This window comes from Nematolebias whitei, chromosome 7 (genome assembly GCF_014905685.2).
Source record: "Nematolebias whitei isolate Nwh7 chromosome 7, NemWhi1, whole genome shotgun sequence".
Lineage (NCBI taxonomy): Eukaryota > Metazoa > Chordata > Actinopteri > Cyprinodontiformes > Rivulidae > Nematolebias > Nematolebias whitei.
The window spans coordinates 50,772,674-50,792,823 of NC_056504.1; the positions used below are offsets into that span (position 1 = coordinate 50,772,674).

The 20,150-nt window shown below is 42.3% G+C and overlaps 1 protein-coding gene across 1 annotated transcript in view; it reads left to right on the forward strand.

Moving 5' to 3' along the window:
• ptprt (protein tyrosine phosphatase receptor type T) overlaps nt 1-20,150 on the forward strand; it is a 340,867-nt gene that overhangs the window by 45,361 nt on the left and 275,356 nt on the right. The window contains exon 2 of the mRNA XM_037679934.1: nt 3,113-3,238. Within this exon, the coding sequence (XP_037535862.1) occupies nt 3,113-3,238 (126 nt within the window). The remainder of the gene's footprint in view (nt 1-3,112; nt 3,239-20,150) is intronic.

Consider the following 20,150-nt stretch of genomic DNA (forward strand, 5'->3'; position numbering starts at 1 on the left):
CAAATGGACCTGGCGCTCTCTGCAAAACATTAAATAAAAAGTTTCATGTTTTTGAAAACCAGACTTTTTTCAGTTGAAACTGGCAGTAGATAGACCCTGAAAATATTTTAAATATTAACATTTTTTAATCAGGCGGATCCCTCAGAGATCACGGATCTCTTTTACAAGAGACGCCTAACGTGCAGCCTAACGTGCACGTTTTGGGACAGTGGCAGGAACCGGAGTACCCGGAGAAAACCCACAAAAACACGAGAACATGCAAACTGCACCCAGAAAGAGCCCAGGTCCAGCCCGGGGATTGAACCCAAGACCTTCTTGCTGTGAGGCTACGGTGCTAACCACTAATCCATCGTTCTGCCCAAATACAGTTAACACCATAAGAAGTTAAAACATTGATTTATTTTTAAAATCTGTTTGATATTTGGTCTTTTCTGTCGGCTGAACGATCCCAGCGTCATCATCTTTTACAAAAACAACTCTGTTTTCTGCTTCAGCCGTAGGTTAACAAATGATGCTAATTAGCATAAAGTCATATTACATTTGGTTGGCAAACATGCTCGTATGCTATAACTTCTATGTGCAAAATGTTTGATGTAAATCCTGTAAATATGAAAGAGTAGGTGTGCTGACAACTACTAGCTTGAAGGTCACGTAGCGGGAGTTGTACTTGTTAATGTGAGAGAAATGTGCTTACTGCTGCTCAGTTGTTCAAGTTTCTGTTCCTCCAGAGAAATGAACGTCCCGTTTGCCCTTCGAATGTCAGCGGAACAGACTCAGTTCTAAATGAACTGGTCTGATCAGTAGACCCGGGGACAAGGCTGAGTGCAGCAAAGCCTCAGCAACACAAACGACTTTTGCATCAAGTGCAACTTTTCCTAATTTTTGTTTGGATGAGGACTGACGTCACACGTTTAGTCCTGTAAAAGAGACGGGACCCAAACAAACAAAGACAAAATAAACAGAAAAGAAAAGAAAAATCAAGCTTTATTTGATTTAATTGAATGCAACAAGGACGTTCTCCTGTTTCAGATACCTCCAAACAAATTAAAGTGGTTGTGTCTCAAAGCATATGTCTAATTAGGATGTGTATGGACCGCTCGGGGCTAACGGAGGAAGCTAATGTAGTGGAAAATGTGTCTTAGCTGGGCCATGAAATAATGATGAGAAACTGTGACTTAATCATGTTGACACGTGGAGCTTTCTCTTCATCGGCCTCAGTTTCCTTTTCCGTCTCCCCGTCAGCCTTTTCTGATTAAAACCAACAGTGCACGTCTTCTATTGGTTCTTTCAAAGACGGCGCAGATCCTAATTAGTATTAGATCATTAAAATTATTAAAATAGCTGCCAGTGACTGCTTTAAACAACAAAATCAAACCTTAAAGTCACGATATGGCTTTAATTAGAATCATAAGTTAGAGTGAAAAAGGAGTTGTGATGTTTCTAATTAAACAGTATTCCCCTTTACTTAACATCAACGTTAATTATTGAAGCTCATGTTTTCCAGAACAAAAAGACATAAACAAACTTCAGCTCATTTTCTTTCTGTTGAGCAGGGGCGATTCTAGGATCTGACCTTTAGGGGTGCTTAGCCCCCGTACTGCTCTTAGCTTCAACGCACCCCCTGGTGTGGATTGTGAGAAGTGCTAAAGCTAACGGCACCTGGTGCCAGGTGGTCTCACATCCAGGTACTAACCAGGCCCGACCCTGCAGGGTCAGACGAGATCAGGGTGATACGGCCGTAAACGAGCAGCTCAGGCACAAATAGCACTTTTAAAGGATCATAGCAAACAAAGACTAAACTTATGCAACCAGAAGTTACAACATATGTCTACATATAAAACACAAAACAAAGCGCAGCTAGCTTTAAGCATTAACTTTAATTTAACCGTTAAACATACGATGTAATTATGAAGAAAATGGAATTTACCTGCAGTTACTTTTGTACAGGTGAACATGTGGTACTTCCTGTTTATCACTGTCATCAGCTGGTCACGAGGTCGACCTCAGGACTTTATCGTCTTTTACATTTTCCAGACTCCTTTAGGTTTTATAAATGTAATAAACTGTTTTCCACCCTCTAAACTCTCAGGGTAACTCTGTCTGAATCACACGTTCTCCACTGACGACGTTTAACTGTTCAGTTCCTGAAGGTTTTTCATGAAGTCTCTGAGAGCAACGTGTTTAATGCAGAACCCCGACGGTGTTGGAGACAAAGACAGTGCAGCTCCTGCAGGGAAGGGGCGTTTACCTTCAGGACAAATCGAGGTCCCTGATTGGTCAGTTGCTGACTGGATTGATTGACAGGTGGCGCCGAGGATCTGACTCGTGCAACAAAATAAAATAATTGATTTTACCGACACGTTAAAGATTGTCATCATTTATTCTATATCTGTTCAATATTTTGGTGAATTTAACATTTGACAACTGAGTTTTTCTTACAAAGTCCTAATGAGGTTTCTTTATTTTTCAGAGGTGCTGAGTTCAAATGTCGGGGTGAGCACCCCCATAAAGAGGCTTTTTGTGACGGAGCTGCTGTAGATGATTGTGAACATTGAAACATTTTTCACAATAAAATTATAAAACTTTGTGTTTTCTGCCGTGAATTTGTTGTAGACCAAAATGTGTTCAAATGAAGCACAAGTTGTTTGTAATAATGTAGCGTTCATCGTGCACCTGTGTCTTTGTGCGTCAGTTCTTTCACAACCTCGTGGTAACGTCAGTTTTCTGCCAGCGTCTGACCAGACGTGGTCGTCCTGCGCTCTGGCTGCTCTACGCCGGCCGGTCTCAGTCCGGCACTTTGTCTTCTGTTCTCGTCTTCAAGTACGTCCCAAACGAACCCAGAGCAGCAGCTCAGACATCAGTTTCTTCCACCTCCATGTTTGAGGAGTGAATAAATATGAAGTACTGGTTTTATCTCGGCACACATCGTGCGACCGGATGCAGAACACGTGTTCTGGAGAAAACGGCGTTTAAACGTTGTTGGTACTCTTACAGTGCAACACGAACCCAGTGAGACTGGGACCGTTGATTTTAGGTCGCTCCTTTGACAAGATCGCACACGAGTTATTGATTTCCATCGTTCGTAGTTTAACAAGTCTTCTGTCTTTTTCAGGCGGCTGTACATTTGAGGAGTCCTATAGCAGCTGTGGATACAGCGTGTCTCTAGGAACCAATGGATTCACCTGGGAACAAGTCAACTCCTGGGAAAAACCCACCATGGACCCCGCCTTGCCAACTGGTAGGTTTCTCGTTTCCTCCTGAGTTTCCTGCAGTGAACGTCAACTTGAACGAAGGCCCGGAAAAACTTTATGACGATCAAAATGAATTAGACCCCATGTTGTTGAACGATCTATACATCTGAGTCAACTTCAGTCCGGTCCTGGTCACTGGGACAGGTTTACTGAGAAATACTCAACTTTGAGTCCTTCAGGAAATACAGACTGCAAGATGAGTGGGTGACTAGAAACATCAGACACAATGGTTGTTGCAATCAGAAGAAGTGTTGGAGAAAAATACTCTCGCTTACGTTGTTTACCTAAAACGAAGCAGCCACGACGGCAGGAGAAGATTTTGAACTGACATTTTACTTGCAAGGTCAGATGTTCAGGACAGGTTACATAAATATACATACATGTACAAACATGAAGAGAGTGGCACGGTGGCTCAGTTGGTAGAGCTGTTGCTTCTCAGTGAGAAGGTCGCCGGTTCAAATCCCGGCTTGGCGCCTTTCTGGGTGGAGTTTGCATGTTCTCTCTGTGCTGCGTGGGTTTTCTCCGGGTGCTCCAGTTTCCTCCCACAGACCAAAAACATGTTAGACTGACTGGTAACTCTCATTTGTCCCTGGGTGAGAGAGAGAGAGAGTGAATGATTGTTTGTCTCCATGTGTCCCTGTGATGGACCGAGACCTGTCCAGGTGTCCCAGGGATGGACTGATACCTGTCCAGGTGTCCCTGTGATGGACTGAGATCTGTCCAGGTGTCCCTGTGATGGACTGAGACCTGAACAGGTGTCCCTGTAATGGACTGAGACCGGTCCAGGTGTCCCTGTGATGAACTGAGATCTGTCCAGGTGTCCCTATGATGGACTAAGACCTGTCCAGGTGTCCCTCACCTCTCGCTCAGTGTTAGCTGGACAGCGGCACCAGTGACCCGAAAAGGAAGAAGCGTGTAAAGATGATGGCTGAATGGATGAACATGAAGACCAGTCACAAGGATCTGCCTCGAGCTGCGTTATCCGCTCACTTTGACTCCCGTGTCCATTCAGCCGAGTTCACAGAGCTCAGGAGGTGTCCTTGGAGCCAGCTGCAGCCAAACATATGGTTCATGGGCAGAGAGAACACGGCCTCAGTTATGTCTTTTGACAGCGTCAGTTTGACGGGAACTAAAGAGGAAAACATCGGTTTGTTCTGCGGCACAAAACATCACGTTTAACCTTTTTAAATTCAAGGAACTTAAGAGTGTGATGATATGAGACAGAGTTAACTGGATACAATGTTGAGATTTAAAAAAGAAAGGAAAAAAAAAAACACCTTTCTGCACAAATTAAAAAAACTTCATAGCAAAATATGTCATGAACCGCTGGATGAATTTTACTGGAACTCAGGAGGTCGTCACCCTGATCCAAAGCTAACTGATCTTAGCAAACACAGAAATCAGAGTCAGAACACACAATGAGATTAAGAGCCACTCCCTTTTTCACTGCAATGCTTAAGAAAAACACACACTAAAAATATAAAAATTTAACATGATATAGATATAATAGCACTATGAAAGTAAAGGAAAAAAGTTATTTCACAGTTATGTAAATTTGAATATGAAAATGGCCTCCAGTTTGGCCAGTTGTGCCGATATGGAGATGAAGTTTGGTGTGGTAGTAGCTGAAAGTCATCTCCAGCTCATCCTCTGAGAGTTACTCAGTCTTCGTGTTAAACTTGGGCATTCAAGTCGCAGCTGATCAACATTCTTTCCAGCAATGCTACTTTCATTTTTAGTTTTTTTAAAGAAGCTTGGCTCAATTTTTGAAGAGTATTTTTGCACTTGAGCGTTAAATCACTTGAACTAATGAAGGTGTTGATTTGAATTCTCCTCAGAGAAGCGATGAAGAGCTCTGAGACTCCATTTGGCCACGAGTCACAAACACCTACAATCGTAAAAATACTTGTTTTAATTGAATCAGAATTTGACATTTTCTGCGTTGGAGGATGATGCTGATGAAGGATCTCTGTCTTTAAATCCTCCCCTCCGTGTGAGTCAGCGGACTCGCTAACTTGACGTGACCCCCCCGCCCCCCAGCTGTGCTCCTCTCCGTTTGTCAGACTGCCCGTCCATGCAGCTCGCCTCCTCTCACAGACCTGCCCTTCGCGCCCTCTATCTCGCCCACAGTCTCACTCTCCAACGTTCGTGCTGTCCCTCAGAATGTTTTTCACACTTTTTCTCAGATTTTCTTCTTACTCTACGTCTACATGTTTTTTTTTCCCAGTTTGACTGACAGGACTGTTTATTCGGTGTAGTTTGACCAAAGCAGCGTTAAATATTCTGTGCCAGGCAAACTGGTCACGAGGCCAAAGAGGCCATTTTTCATCTTGTTTTTAATTTGGATACATCTGCCAATATCTGAAATATGTTGTAACTATTTAACACTGCTTGTTTGGACAAATCTGAATTTTTAACCAATAGTTCTTTAGACTTTCTGAAGGATTTTAGCTGCTATTGGACTATTTTAAGATCGCTTTATGTTTAATCTGTAAAAAAAAACCACCACAACATGTAAGAGGTCTTTGAAAGTCTTCACTGAAATTCATGCGTGGAATCACCTCGTTGGGCCTAAGTCTTATTTTCTGTTCATCTGTCTTCTTTGGGGTTTTTCACAATATGAACTAAAGAAACTGGATAAATTGTGTTTCTGAGACGGGCTGCGGGTAACAAAGTCCTTTCAGTGGGTCGGACTGTTGGAGACGAGCTGGAGACACAAAGGACAAAATATTAAATACATTTTCATTTGGACTCGTTCTGATTTGCTACTTACATTTTTTAAATCTGTGACTGCGAATAAATCGAAACATTCACAACTTTTCTACAAAAGGTGCACAGTTTTTTCTTTGCAGTTTAATAAAAGTGTCTCCGTCGTGTCTACATTTAAACGCGCTCATTTCAAAGACTTGCAGGTCCCCAGAAGGTGGTGTTTTTCTACACTGCAACCGTTGGAGACTAGGGATGCAATGATCCACTTTTTTCCACTTCCGATCCGATACCTACATTTTAATATCGGACGATACCGATCTGATGCAGAAAAACTGTGATGAATTAACAAAAATGGCTACATCATGTCATCTGGACTCATTTCTGAAACAGGTCCAGATGACATGATGTAGCCATTTTTGTTGTCTACCTGGATGGTTGAGTTTACAACCCAGCACTGAATTAACTTAAAACATTTGTTTTGTTAAACACAGACATGAATGTACTGAATCACAAATTTATTGAAAACTCTGCACCATAACATTGAACACACCAAGAGCTTCACAAGCTCGGTCAGACACAGAGTTAGAGTAAAGCATAGAGTTAGAGTAAAGCGTAGAGTTAGAGTAAAGCGTAGAGTTAGAGTAAAGCATAGAGTTAGAGTAAAGCGTAGAGTTAGAGTAAAGCGTAGAGTTAGAGTAAAGCGTAGAGTTAGAGTAAAGCGTAGAGTTAGAGTGAATAGATCTGCCCAGTCATGGATCGGTCACCGATTGTCACCGATACCCGATCCAGTAGTTGTTTTTTTTTTTTTTTTTTTTTTCATAACTGTACCGATATTGACATTGGAACGGTGCATCTCTCTAACAGCATTTGTGAACGAGTCTTTTACTTTTGTCTCACAATTTTAATTTGCTGAACATTTGCAGCCGAGTGAGACGCTGTCGTTTCCTGACTCACAGAAACCAAATCTGAGAAGGTGGGTTCCCAACACCCACGACAAGTTTTTTAAGACAAATGATCTCGCACCAGTTCAGCGTGAAGCCCCACAACTCATTTACTGTAATTTAATTTAATTTAATTTATTCATTTATTTAAAAGAAACAAAATAAGCAAAACAACAACAAACAAAACAACTCCATACTCCTGACAAACAGTTCAAAACATTTAGGAAAGTCCTCAAACGTTGTTCGCAGTTTGTCATCAACTGCTGCAGCTCGGTGACATCGTCACTGTTGACACAGTTCATCCCTTGAGTTAAGTCTTCTTTACAAGTCAAAGGTACATTGGTAAAGAAATAAGCGTTCGCCTAAAACTGGAGTAAAAATGCAGCCAAAAGCCCTGTTCACACAGGATTAGTTTTACCTAGGGACCACATGTAATAAATAAATTACTCCCCAACGTCTGCTTTTTATGTGGCACATTTGCACGGGATAACCAAAGCCTGAGATTTAGCTGAAATTTACGGACATCTTCCAGATATGATGTTAACGCGCGTTGTATTGCGTAACAATGATGTTACGTCAGTCACGTTACGTTCAGGCTACGACCACAGCTCGGTGCTGTTACTGCCAGCATTAACCAGCTGCAGTCTGCAAACAGAAGGCATTTATTCTTACCACACAGAGCAATGCTTGATGTGAGACACCATTTGCATATGATTTTGCACCTTCTCTTCAGCCTTTGCTTTTTTTGGCGACTGTTATTGGTCGATGGGTTTTTGTTGGTCTGGGACACAAAAGGTTATTTATGCACTCCAATGCAGCCAAAAGCAAATAAAAATGCGCCCAGGAAACAAAATAAACACCTAATTACGTCTTGGATCCCGCCCATTTCTGTCCAAATCACAGAGATGTCTATTTCCATTGGATTAGTATTATCACAGGACCTCGGAGGTAATTTGTGGGGGAATTTTACTTTACAAATTACTGACATGGCCGATTCGCACGGGATGAACAACACGGACAATCTCTGTAATTATTACAAATAGCATGTGGTCCCTAGGTAAAACTAATCCCGTGTGAATTGGGCTAAAGTCAAAACTAACAAGGAGCTTCAGAGTGTCTGAGGTATGATGAAGACCTCTTTAATGGCCTCCAGCCACGCCGTGGCGTTTGTTCTGTTCTGAAGTTTGATCCGTTGATTTATTGTGAGCAGACAGAGGAGTTTCAGGCATGTGCCTGCAACAGAGGTACAAGAGTATATTTATGGTAAATAAAGGTGCAGTCTACAACAAATACTAATCTTTGTTGGTTTAAGTACCAGTAAGTCTCAGTTTCACTCACCTGTGTTTCTTTGTCAGAGGAAACACTGTAAACCTGAGACGCACAGCAAACTCACCATCTTCCTGTTCCCTTCATATTGTACTCATCACACTCCTGTTCTTCATCCTCATCATCACCTGAGTCTACCTGCTCTCCTCTCAGGGTCTGCAGTTTGTCAGTGGTGCCTGTAGAACTCCGTCACTCCTCAGCCTCACAACACTGAGATCTTCCACTGACGATACAATCAAACGAGCTTCAGCTCCGCTGCGCCGGGCCCTCAGGATGCACGCCTCGCGTCAGTTATCAGGCGGCGGCGGTGGGTGGCGGCTGTCAAACGTGCAAGCCGTCGAGGCTTGTGAGCCGAGTGATGAAGTGCTCTCTGCTCTGACAGCTGCAGATCTGATGAGGTCCGACAGGAACAAATGATCTGCAGCTCTGTCTCTAAAAGTTTTACTTTGATTCACTTGGGTCTTTTTATGCTTCATGTTGGTGCCAGTTGCACATATTAAAAAGATAATACTACATTCCACATAACACAACAATATAACTTTTAAAAACCAAGTGACAGGTCTTTTAACAATAAATTACTTTTTACATTATTAAAGTGGTATATTTATTAGTCACACTAATTCACCTAAGCAAACACAAAGTGGTAGTAGCTGAGAGTCATCCCTTACTCGAAGCACCAACAGTCTGTGAGAGCCTTGTTGTCCCCGACGCAGAGCGAAGAGTGGGAGTTGGAAATCCCTCCCCCCCCCCCCCCCCGCCTGTCTGTCTGTGTGAGCCTGATTACTTGATAAAGAACCGACGTACCGACATCCATTTTGGTTTGTCTGCATCTAGGCACGAGAGGGTTCCTGTAAAAGTTGGGTTACCACATCAAAATCCAACATGGCCACCACCATCCATGTGTGTGTGTGTGTGTGTGTGTGGGGGGGGGGGGGGGGGTAAACTGACCACCCTGATCATTTAAGGGAGCCATGTTTTCTAGTTCTTATTTTTTTAAGTATAGTTTCCTCAAATGATTGGGATGGCTTAAGATTAATCTGTGGGGGCCAAGGCCACCACTGGCCACCCCCTGACTCCACCATCGTGCCTGGTTGCAGATACAAGTAACTCTGCGCTGCCTCAACAAAGCAAAGTAAATAAATAAATAAACAAATAAATAAATAAGCTCTCGTCATCTCCAGTGTAACTCCCCCCCCCCTCTTGAATATGTTGCATCAAAAACATTTAGGTTTCTTCCTCTGTTCACTTCCAGCCCAGAAAATATTTATCTCCTAAAACTACAAACATTCAAATCTCTTCAAGTCCCTCTGAGACAACGGACTTTACGTACCGCTTGTTTTGTTTGGCAATAACTGTTGGAGTCGACCGTGGCTGTCTGTTAGCAAAATATCTACAGAACCACTCAATGGATGAACATTTACGGCTGAGTAAAGTCTGAACCTGATCCAGAACCTCCACCACGGCTAACGGACTTGATGGAACTCTAACTCTCAGTCATTTAGCGGTTGTTGTTCAGGATCAGGTTCTGTTTTAGGCTAAAATATTAATATTTATTGTGAAAGGAGGGCAGTAATGAGATTTAACAATAACATTTGACTCTCAGGTGATTTAATAACGTCAGTTAAAGCAGCTCAGGTACGACTGACCAGGTAACACAAGTCTATCATTACTAAAATAATCTCAGCAGCATATCAATGAGATTATGACAGAATGTTCAAGGTCTGCAGCATCAGTCAGTGACTACGAGCGTCAGACACAAACTGGAAGCTGTCGCTGTGTTCTGTCAGTGACCAAAGCAATTAAAACTGCAACTTTTCATCATTTAAATCAATAAATATGTAAAAATATATAAGTCTTAAAACAAGTTTGAGTACATGTCCTTTCATTCTCTTTGGTTTTCAGGATCTAATCCTCCTGTTTAAAAACAGATTTACACGAAGAAACGAGCCTGAGCTCCGTATCTCGTAGATACACTCATCATGTAATCGCTTTTCCTGCCTCTTTAATATTGATGCAGTTGATAAGATTGTCGTGGAGCGTAACCCACGTTTGACAGCTTGTTGCTCTGATGAGATTGGATTGGCACCGCGGCGCTCTCCGTCCCCCGCCCTCACCCCTCCGCCTCCGTTTAGACGTAGTTGTCATAAAGTCCATAGTCCTGACAGCTCGTAGATCTCAGGCTGAGCCCTGATTGGATTGGAATCAGTTTTTCAGCGTCTTCTTTCATCATCTCTGTTTTGACAAGGTAACGTTATAATCCACACCCCTGATGATTTATGGATGAAACAAGATTGGATGGGGATGGGTGTTAATCTCTGTCTGATCACCCACATATAGGTTTAATAATCCTGCATCTCTGGAAGATCATAAATTAAATGAGACATGGCAAAAAAAAACAATAATAGTCAAACATAAAAAAACAACTGCATGAATTAAAAAAGGAAAAGCAACTTCCTCCATAAAACCAACACCAAGTGCTAAAAATACTAATTTTTCACAACTCAAAAATAATTCTGCAGATAAATGTTATTCTTTTGTTTGTTATATTTATTGACAATAAAAATATATCGTCTTTAAAACCATGGCATCATATAAGACAAGCTTACATCTATAAAACCTGCTCAGTTCAAGTAGGATTTTGATTTTAAAAAGTGAATTACCACCTCAGTTAAGTGCTTGTTTTAGGGGTGAGCCTGATTCTCCACGGGAGTACTAAACAGGAAACTAACCTGAACAGGAAGTTCTTCATGTTTGGAGTCTACATCCTTTTCCAGATGGTAATTAAATCACAGTATGACCCCAAAACTGGTTGGATTAGATCAGGTGGATTAGTAGATATATATTTTCTGCAGGATACATAAGGCTAAATCCATATTTTTGCCTATAACCTAAATGACAACATACTAACGTTAGCTAACTTTGCTTACAACTTTGATTTTTTTACTTCAACTCTAGTGTGCACACTTCAAAATAATGAGAAATTCAAGGAAAATCTTTATTTTTTTTTAGTAAAACAACACGCGACCAAAAGTAACCGGGTCTTTTGGTTGTTGTCATGTTTTTACGTTTAAACCCGAATCCGCAGAGCAAACTCTCACGAGCATCAAGGATCAAAGCCTGTTGGTGCTTTCAGCAGCCATTAAGTCTGTGATGTGAAGAATGATCAGACACAGTGAAGGCAGGGGAAACAAGACGTGGAAATAAAAATACAAAGCAACACAAAGTCAGGGAATTTACAAAGTGACGGAGTGGAAAATAAGAAAAGTCAGCGTGAACTGAGGTTTGCTTGTGTTCAACTAAAAATGTCACTTGTGAACCAAAATGCAACATTTGGGGTTTAAATGATCTTCCTCTGAGGATACACTGAACCACAGACACACGGCAGGAGCTCTGCAGGACTGATCCTTTCCATCAGAACAATCCAGAGGAGGTGCTTTGGGCATGAAGTGAGTAACTTCTCTAAACATTTAGAGGTGCTCCATTCTTATTTTACTGAAAGAATGCTCTTGGGCCAGGTTTAGAGATTATGTCTCCTCACTGGTTTGGGGAAACCTTGGTTTCCAAGTTGGTTTGGGTTGTATCCCCAGAACATCTAGAGGTGACCTAAAGATGACAATTTATCTTGTTGTCAGCAACATTTACACGTGCCCAGTGTTATAAGTCTAAGAAAAGTCAACAACATGAGTTTTGAAGACTTCTTCAAAACCAAGACCAGCATCTACCAACCCCAAGGCTTTAGTGATTTAGACCAAAGACTAGTGCATATTCAAACTGAGTATTTTAGGGGTTGAAACCAAATCAAGATCAAGATCAGGGTATATTAAAAACAAGAGCAAAGCTTTATATAGAGAGTTCAAGTTCAACCCATGACGAGCTTGTAACGAAACCGTTTTATTACGGTTATAAAGACACTTTGATTAAGGCTTCAGTGATCGAAACCAAGACCAGACAATTTCAAACCCACGGATTTGGAATCCAAGAGTTTCCACATTGAGATCAGTCAAGTACAAGTCCAGCATAGTTGAAGACCAGGACTAAAGCTTTAGTCATTGAGACAAACTTGGGACCAGAATATTTTCAAACCAAGATTTTAAGGGGTTGAAACCATGTCAAGACCAAGACCAAAGCATTCGATTTTAAGGCAAATTGAAGACGTTGCCAAATGTTTTTGAGACAAAAAAAGTCACTTGAGTAGCTCAGGAAAAATCAAGCCCAAGACTAGAATATGTTGAGACAGAGAGAAAGACTTAAGCAGTTGAGATTAGGTCAAGTTCAAGATCAGTATATGCCAAAACCAATATTATACGTGTTAAAACAAGGTCAAGACCAGCAGGTAGTACCAACCAGTGCTGTAGGGATTGCAGCCAAGTCTGGTCCAGTGTCCAAATCCAACACTCTAAGGTAAGAAAACTAAATCATGATTAAGACCAGACTGTACTACACCCATATTTAAGATGTTGAGAACTCAAGACCAAGTTGAGACCAGAACTTTAGGTGACTCAGATCAAGTCAAGTCCAAAAAATCGGCATGTATAGAGTTCAACTTTTAGATTTGGAACCACATTTCGAAATAAACCAGAGCATCAAATTGTTATTTTAGAAACTTTCTAGGTTTTTAAAACTCAAGTATTAAAGTCATAACTTGATGTACCTTTTACAGTATTTTACATGGATATATTTTGGTTCTCATTGGCGTTAGCAAGTCGGACCCTTCAGGGTGGGAGTTGGACTCCACCAGGGCTGCCCCCGTCACAAATTCTGTTCAAAACTTTTATGGACAGACTTTCTTGGTGCAGCCAGGGGGTGGATGGAGTCCAGTTCTGTGGCCTCAGGATTCATCTCTGCTCTTTGCAGATGATGTGGTCCTGTTGGCGTCATCGTGCCGTGATCTTCAGCTCTCACTGGAGCAGTTCGCAGCCGAGTGTGAAGCAGCTGGGATGAGAACCAGCACCTCCAAGTCTGAGGACGTGGTCCTCAGTCAAAAAAGTGTGGATTGTTCTCTTCAGGACGAGGGTGAGGTTTTACCTCAAGTGGAGGAGTTCAAGTATCTCAGGGTTTTGTTCAGGAGAGAGGGAAGAATGGAGCGTGAGATTGACAGATGGATTGGTGAAGTGTCTGCAGTGTTGTGGACTCTGTACTGGTCCATTTTGGTGAAGAGGGAGCTGAGCTGCAAGACAAAGCTCTGTTTACTGGTCAGTCTACGCTCCTACCCTCACCTCTGGTCACGAGCTCTGGGTAGAGACCGAAAGAATGAGATCGTGGATCCAGGAGGTTGAAATGAGTTTCCTCTTCAGAGTAGCTTCAGAACAAGAAGAAGATGATGGATGGATGGATGGATGGATGGATTAGTGCCCTAAATAAATAAAAAATACAGAGATTATTGTAATATTTGTTTGCCCTTAAAAATTAATTTGTAGATCTTTTTAAAGACTCAAATTGTGGGTGGGGGTTTGGGAATCTACTGAAGATGGAAGTTTGTAAATTCTTCATAAAAAGATATATTTACTTTACACGGTGGGAAAGAACAGTAAATAGAAATGTACATACAAAGTATCAGGCTTTAAAGAAGATAAACAAACATGGCAGGAAGTTAAAAAACAGAGATGGGAGTAAAATGGAATGACTTTAGAGACATACCTGTTTCGAGAATCTCCTCTGCAAGGTTGTCCTCAAAGCAACAAGAAACACAAAGTGCGTGACGAGGGCAGACAGACGGTGTATTTACTACAAAAAGATGATACGTAAAAGAGACAAAGAGACACAAAGACCCGACTTTTCCTTCACAAGTCAGAGTCTTACTTTGTCTTTGTGAAAAGACAATTTCAAGGACAGGCAGCTGAGAGTATTCGTGTTAAAAGTGCTTTTCAATGTTTCATGCAGTGTTTTCTGAGATCAATATCTTGTATTGCTCAATTACGTGATATTTTTACCCGTAGCAGGCAGGCAGACAAACTGAAAGAAACCCGCAGAGGACGCAGCTTTCGTTTATTATTGATTCATCTCGTCTGTAAGTGCTCGCTGATGGCAGAGTGATGCAAAACAATGAAGTCTGAGAACGTCTGGAGAACTGTTGGTCCGACAGCCGGGGGCAGCCGTGGGTTAGTTTTTATCCAAATGTTTTGTCTTGTTTGGGACCTTCTGATCCGTTATTCCTCCAAGGTGTTGGCTGGTAAACGAGCTCTGTTCAACAACTTTTACAAAGATGATGTGGATTATCAGTTTGGGCTTTGCTGTGTTGATGTTTGCAAGAATTAACAGCTGCTTTCTTCAGAGGAAGAACCGGACCGGGATGTTTTTCTCAACACAATCAAGCAGCTGTGACGCCAAACCAAAGTTACAGCGAATTAATGGGGATCAAACTGGAAACAGCAAAGAAAAACAGATGTAACTGGTCTCAAACGCTACATTTCATGTGATTTGTGCTATTTTGCTTTTGTTTATGAGAATTATGCTTGTGCCTTTGACAGAAGCCTTGGTTTGAAGTTCAGGCGACATGCATTCCTTTGATAAATGCTAAAGCTTTAATTCCTGACGTAACAACAATGACCTCAATCTGACACGTTTTACTGTCACAGATACAAAAGCAAAGATTTGGCAGGAATGAGAAGGGCTCAGGTGGAATCATCCCGACTTTATTATCTCAGAGGAGATAGATGTGCTCTTATTTTCTGTATCATCTCCTCTGCTCATCTCTTACACATGCTCCCATCACCCATATGTCTGTTTTTACCTCTCACTGTGCGTCTACTTTCTGCTCAGGTGTGTCTTCAAGGTTCAAGGAGACCTTATTGTCATTCGCTTCACATGTGGTACACGAGGTGGAACAAACTTGTGTACTCAGTAGGGGTGCCAGCCAATTTATCGGCCCCAATTTCCTTAATTTTGGGAAACCGGAAATTGGCCGATACTTGCAAGAGAAACCGATTTTACTGATTTTTTTTTTTGTTTGTTTTAACAACAATTGTTTAAACTTCATTTATATTTCAGAGAACTACCTCATGGCCAGTTAAAACAAGTTTGTATTGTTTCTAAGATATTGTTCAAGGGTATGTTTTTCAATAAAACAATATTGTGACCGTATAACACCTGACCTTATAAAACAAAATCTGAATCGGCAGGTCAGACTTTTTAGAAATCGGTGATTGACCAGAAAACTGCAATCGGTGCACCCCTAGTACTCAGGGTCCCAGTTACACCCAAAAATATAAAGTATATTAAAGAAAAGAAGAAACAGGATACAAGGATCTGAGATCTACACTAAACAATAATCATATAATATAATACGGTGCATTAAACAGCAGCCTGAACATGAGTCTGTAGTGAGCAGATGGGTATGGATACAGTCAGAGTCAGAGAGATCAGCAGCATGTATAATCAGCAGCACAAAGAGACATGTCACTAATTAAAGTGCAACTACAGTGATTTTTTTCACAGTGATTATTCTGGTTAGAGATTCATGAGTCTAACAGCCTCAGGGTAGAAGCTGTTCCTCAGTCTAGTGGTTCTACACTTAATGCTCCTCAACCTCCTTCCTGAGGGGAACGGGACAAAAAGTGTGTGTGCTGGGTGAGTGTGGTCCTTCATGATGCAGGTGGCCCTCTTCCTGCATCTGGAGGTGTAGATGTCTGTGATGGTGGGGAGGCTGACTCCAACATCTTCTGTGCAGCCTTCACCACTCTCTGCAAAGCTTTTCTTTCTGCAGCTGTGCAGCCTCCATGCCACACGTTGATGTTGTCTTATACAGCTTTTAATATTTTTAACATTTTCTGTGGAAACAAAACCAACACATGTGACTTCATCACACAGTTGAACAGTCTCTTGTTTCAAATGGATTGTGTAGAAGCTGTTAAAGGTACGTGGGGGCCGCTGAAAGTCCTGGGGTGGCACCAAAACCAGGGGGGGGGGGGGGGGGCTCGTTGAGACTGCATCAGAAAACACTTCTCTTCTTGAAACTTTGAGTCTCCTCCCCAACAGTCGGAGCTCACCTCAACAGACGTGAGTCGTCCTGACAGATGCAGTGTGAGGCGAGCGCCAGTCAAACTGTGTTCACACCTGCACAGCCCGTCCGATCGAGTGGAAGGAAACTCCCAACGTGCGCGTTTAAGACTGAGAAAAGTAACGCCGAGCGCTTTCAAACTGGAGGTGATCTTCAACATGGCTGCCGACGTGCGCTGAACCTTTCCAACAAGCCGTCTCTTTACAGAAGTCCAGCCAGAGTTGTGTTAGGTGTGTGCGTGTGACGTGCACACCGACTGTCAGACCAGGACCTCCGCCATGTTCGCTGTCACGTCTTCCACGTTTTTTTCCTCCTTTCTGTCTCGCTGCACCTTCGTTCTCCCAGACGTTCATTCCTCCCGAGGCGTCTTTGTCCTAAATTTGCCTCTTGGCTCCTGTCGGTGTTTTCCTCCTCTTTTTATTTTTGTTTTTTAGATCTGACAGCCTGACAGACGAGTGTGTTTGAACAGCAGCAGTGTTTTTTACAGGTATATTTTCACCGACGTGAGCGCGCCTTTGTGTCAGCACTGCCTCTTATTTTTCCATCCAGAAGCCGAAAACAAATCAGCGCTAATCAGAGAGCGCCTCGGCATTCAGGGCTGACACAAACCGATACACACTCGGGCACACACACTCCCATGCCTTGTTTAAGCTGCCATCAGTAATAGGCCTCAGAATTACAGCGTGCCGCAGCCGTATGGCATAAATTGTGTTTGTCAAGTGGCTACTGACGGTTGCAGAGGTTAAATATCCCGTCCGCTTTTTTCCTCGCTGATGGTGATTTGAGGGCTCTTGTCGGAGGCAACTTGATTGCGTTTGTGATTTGTGGGTGGGCAGAAAGCGTCCAGGCAGGGCCGAAGAAATGAAAAATGGCACAAAGGGGATAATAGCAAACTGACAGGGCGACAGACGGATGCTGTGCAAATACCTGAGTAACTGAGGAGAAAGTTGCTTTGTTGTGACGAAGCTCCTCCAGGGCTGCATGCAGTCCAATTCAAGCTCTCATTTACAACATTTTACCTTAACTTTAAAGTAAAGTTGGACTAAAATTAAATAAAACATTTCATAATGAAGAGTGCTGGGATTAGAGAGTGAGTATTTCAAGTTAAAGATTAAATTTCATCTTGCGGTTTTGTCCAAAATGTCTTTAATTCAGTAATAATTATTATCCACCACCGCGAACAGTGGGCAATCATCTGTGTTTTTAGTAAAATATCTCAGAAACCACTGGGTGATTTTAAAGAAACGCTCAGTATGATCATTAGATTCATCCATCCACCATCTGGTTCTGGACTCAGGTCTCAGGGGCAGCGGTTTGAGCAGGGAGGTCCAAACGTCTCTTCCAGCTCTTCTGGGAGGAATCCTGTGGGTTCCCAGACCAGCTGAGGGACGTAGTGTCTCCAACTTGTCCTGGGTCCTCCCAGTGGTCTTCCTCCAGTTGGACTTGTCCAGAACTGCTTTCCTTGGAGGTGTCCAGGGTCCATACTTATCTGATGTCTGAACCTCCTCCACTGGCACCTCTGGATGTGGGGGAGCAGTGGCTCTCCTCCGAGTCTCTCCTGGAGAACTGAACTTCTCAGAGAGTCCAGCCATCCTGCAGAGAAAACTCATTTAGACCGCCTGAACCTGCGACCTCGTCCTTTGTCGTCTTTCCTGCCAGAGTTTCTGTCTTTGATCACCGTATGTTGAGAAGTGATGGAGTTGTTGCCAAACCTTGTAAATAATTTTATGAGCAATCCCAACAGGTAATGGCAAATATTTAAAAACAAATATTACTTGATCAACAAAGTTCATGTTCAATCATCCAGGTACCAAATCCAACGATGCTCAGTCAGGTCATCTGGACAGTTTCTTTTTAGTAGAGACGTTTCACCCTCGATCTGGAGGGCTTTGGATAGAGGGTGAAACGTCTCTACAAAAAAGAAACTGTCCAGATGACCTGACGGGGCATCACTGGATTGCTTGAGCTCATGTGTTGGCAATGACTCTCACCTACTACCACAACAAATACGAGCTCAGTGTTGGTCACGTTGGTGTTATAATTAGCTATAGCCATTTAGCTATTGCCATTTGGTAGATCTTCCATGGCAGCCATCTTGAATCATTCTGACTCTTACAGTTAATCAATTGTAGATATTTTTATTAAAATCCATCCAGTGCATCACAAGATATTTTGCTGACAGACACAGTCTAGTTACACGTCATCTCCCAGTTGTCATGGTGGAGGATAGTTAAAATGCATTTGTTGCTTGAACAGGTTAGAGAACTTACATTTCTGTATAGAGGAGCTGTTTATATGATTTTGTTAAAAATGTTGGTCATTATTTGGGATTTAACTTTATTTTGCCAGTAGAATATGTTATAGTTGAAACTAAAGATCGTTTAAAGTAAAATCTTTGAAATAAGACGTTTTCGTGGGGAGGAGTTTAACCACGAGTCATTGCTGATCTCAGTTAAATGTCACGTCGGGACCTAAAGGAAAGTGAGTGCGTGGCGCCGTTACGACAGGATTTACACGTGAACGCTCGATGAAGACGGATCAAACACCTGCCAGGTAAAATCACTTTCTAACCCCGACCAGTGCAGATAAAGAGCTGAGGCTGATGGACGGACAAATGGAGCCTGATAAGATAAGAGGGACACGGTGGAGGACAGGGAACGGATAAGGAGATGTGTTAAATAAAAGTTTAAAGGAATATGAATTTCTACCATTAAACATAAAGGACACAAATTGAACTGTTGCACAACATTAAAGGATGAAATAGCATTTTAAGAGATGCATTGAAAGAAGTGAAGGTAATGTAGAAGTTATGAGATGATTAAAAACATTAAAGGAGATCAGTTCATCAGTTTGATCACTGATCCATTATTATTTGAATAGAACATCTTTGGAACAGTTTGCATCTGAAGAGCTTCAAGTCTTGGTCTTCTGGACGGTCACCTCCTGGTTGGAAATGAGCCCCAAAGGGAGGAGTTCAAGTGTCTTTACCTCAAAGAGGTTTGAAAAAGTTGGAGCATGTCAGATGGAAAAAAAAAGCTTGACTCCTGGATGACAGCTTCTCCCTGGTTCTCCAGACTGAGGTTCCTCTGAAAGCTGCAGGATCACAACTACTCAACACAACCAGAAGAAATCCCTGGATCAGTTGAAACATTGATATCCTCCTCAGACTCCTCTCTCATACAGAAACCCTTCCACTCCAAACTTTTAATCTTAGCATCCATCTGCAAATTTTTATGCATTTCTTGTTTTTCTGAGCAAGCAGCAGATTGAATAACAAACACACTTACATGATTTATCGGAGGGAGCAATAAGTGCCCATTTTTAAGACCAAGCCGCCGCATAAAAGAGCCTTGGATCACAGAAGTAATGGCTCCCTGTAGGCTGGTGATAACTCTGTTTTTATATGTGAGTGTGAGTGAAAAGAGACTGAGGCTGAAAGTGACAAACACTGAAAGAAAAGGCAGCAACGTCCAGAAATGACTGCCAGTGCAGAAGAAAAGAGGCTGATAAGCACGAGGAGAGGTGGAGAACGTGAGCACAAAGACATGAGCAGCAGCCGCTGTTTCACTTTCCATCTCTGCCAGCTCCATCTAATCTCAGCCCCCGACGTCGTTCTTTCTTCATTTGCAGTTACTGCTTGGATTACGTGCACACACCCAGCTGTGGGCTTCGGTTTACTCTGTGTGTGAGGCGTTCTGTAAAAGGCAACCCTCATGTGGGCTCATAAAAATAACCATAATATTCCCAGAGTGATTTTTCTCCCTTTAGGCCGATGAAGAGGGAATAAGCTCCAGTGACAGAAAAGGTGCACGTGTGTGAGCTGAAAGAAAACTATTACCTCCAAATGAGTCTTTCTCTCAGTGGCTGAAGAGGCTGAGACATCTCAAACCAACTGGCCTCGACCACAATCCACCTTCTGGAGCGATG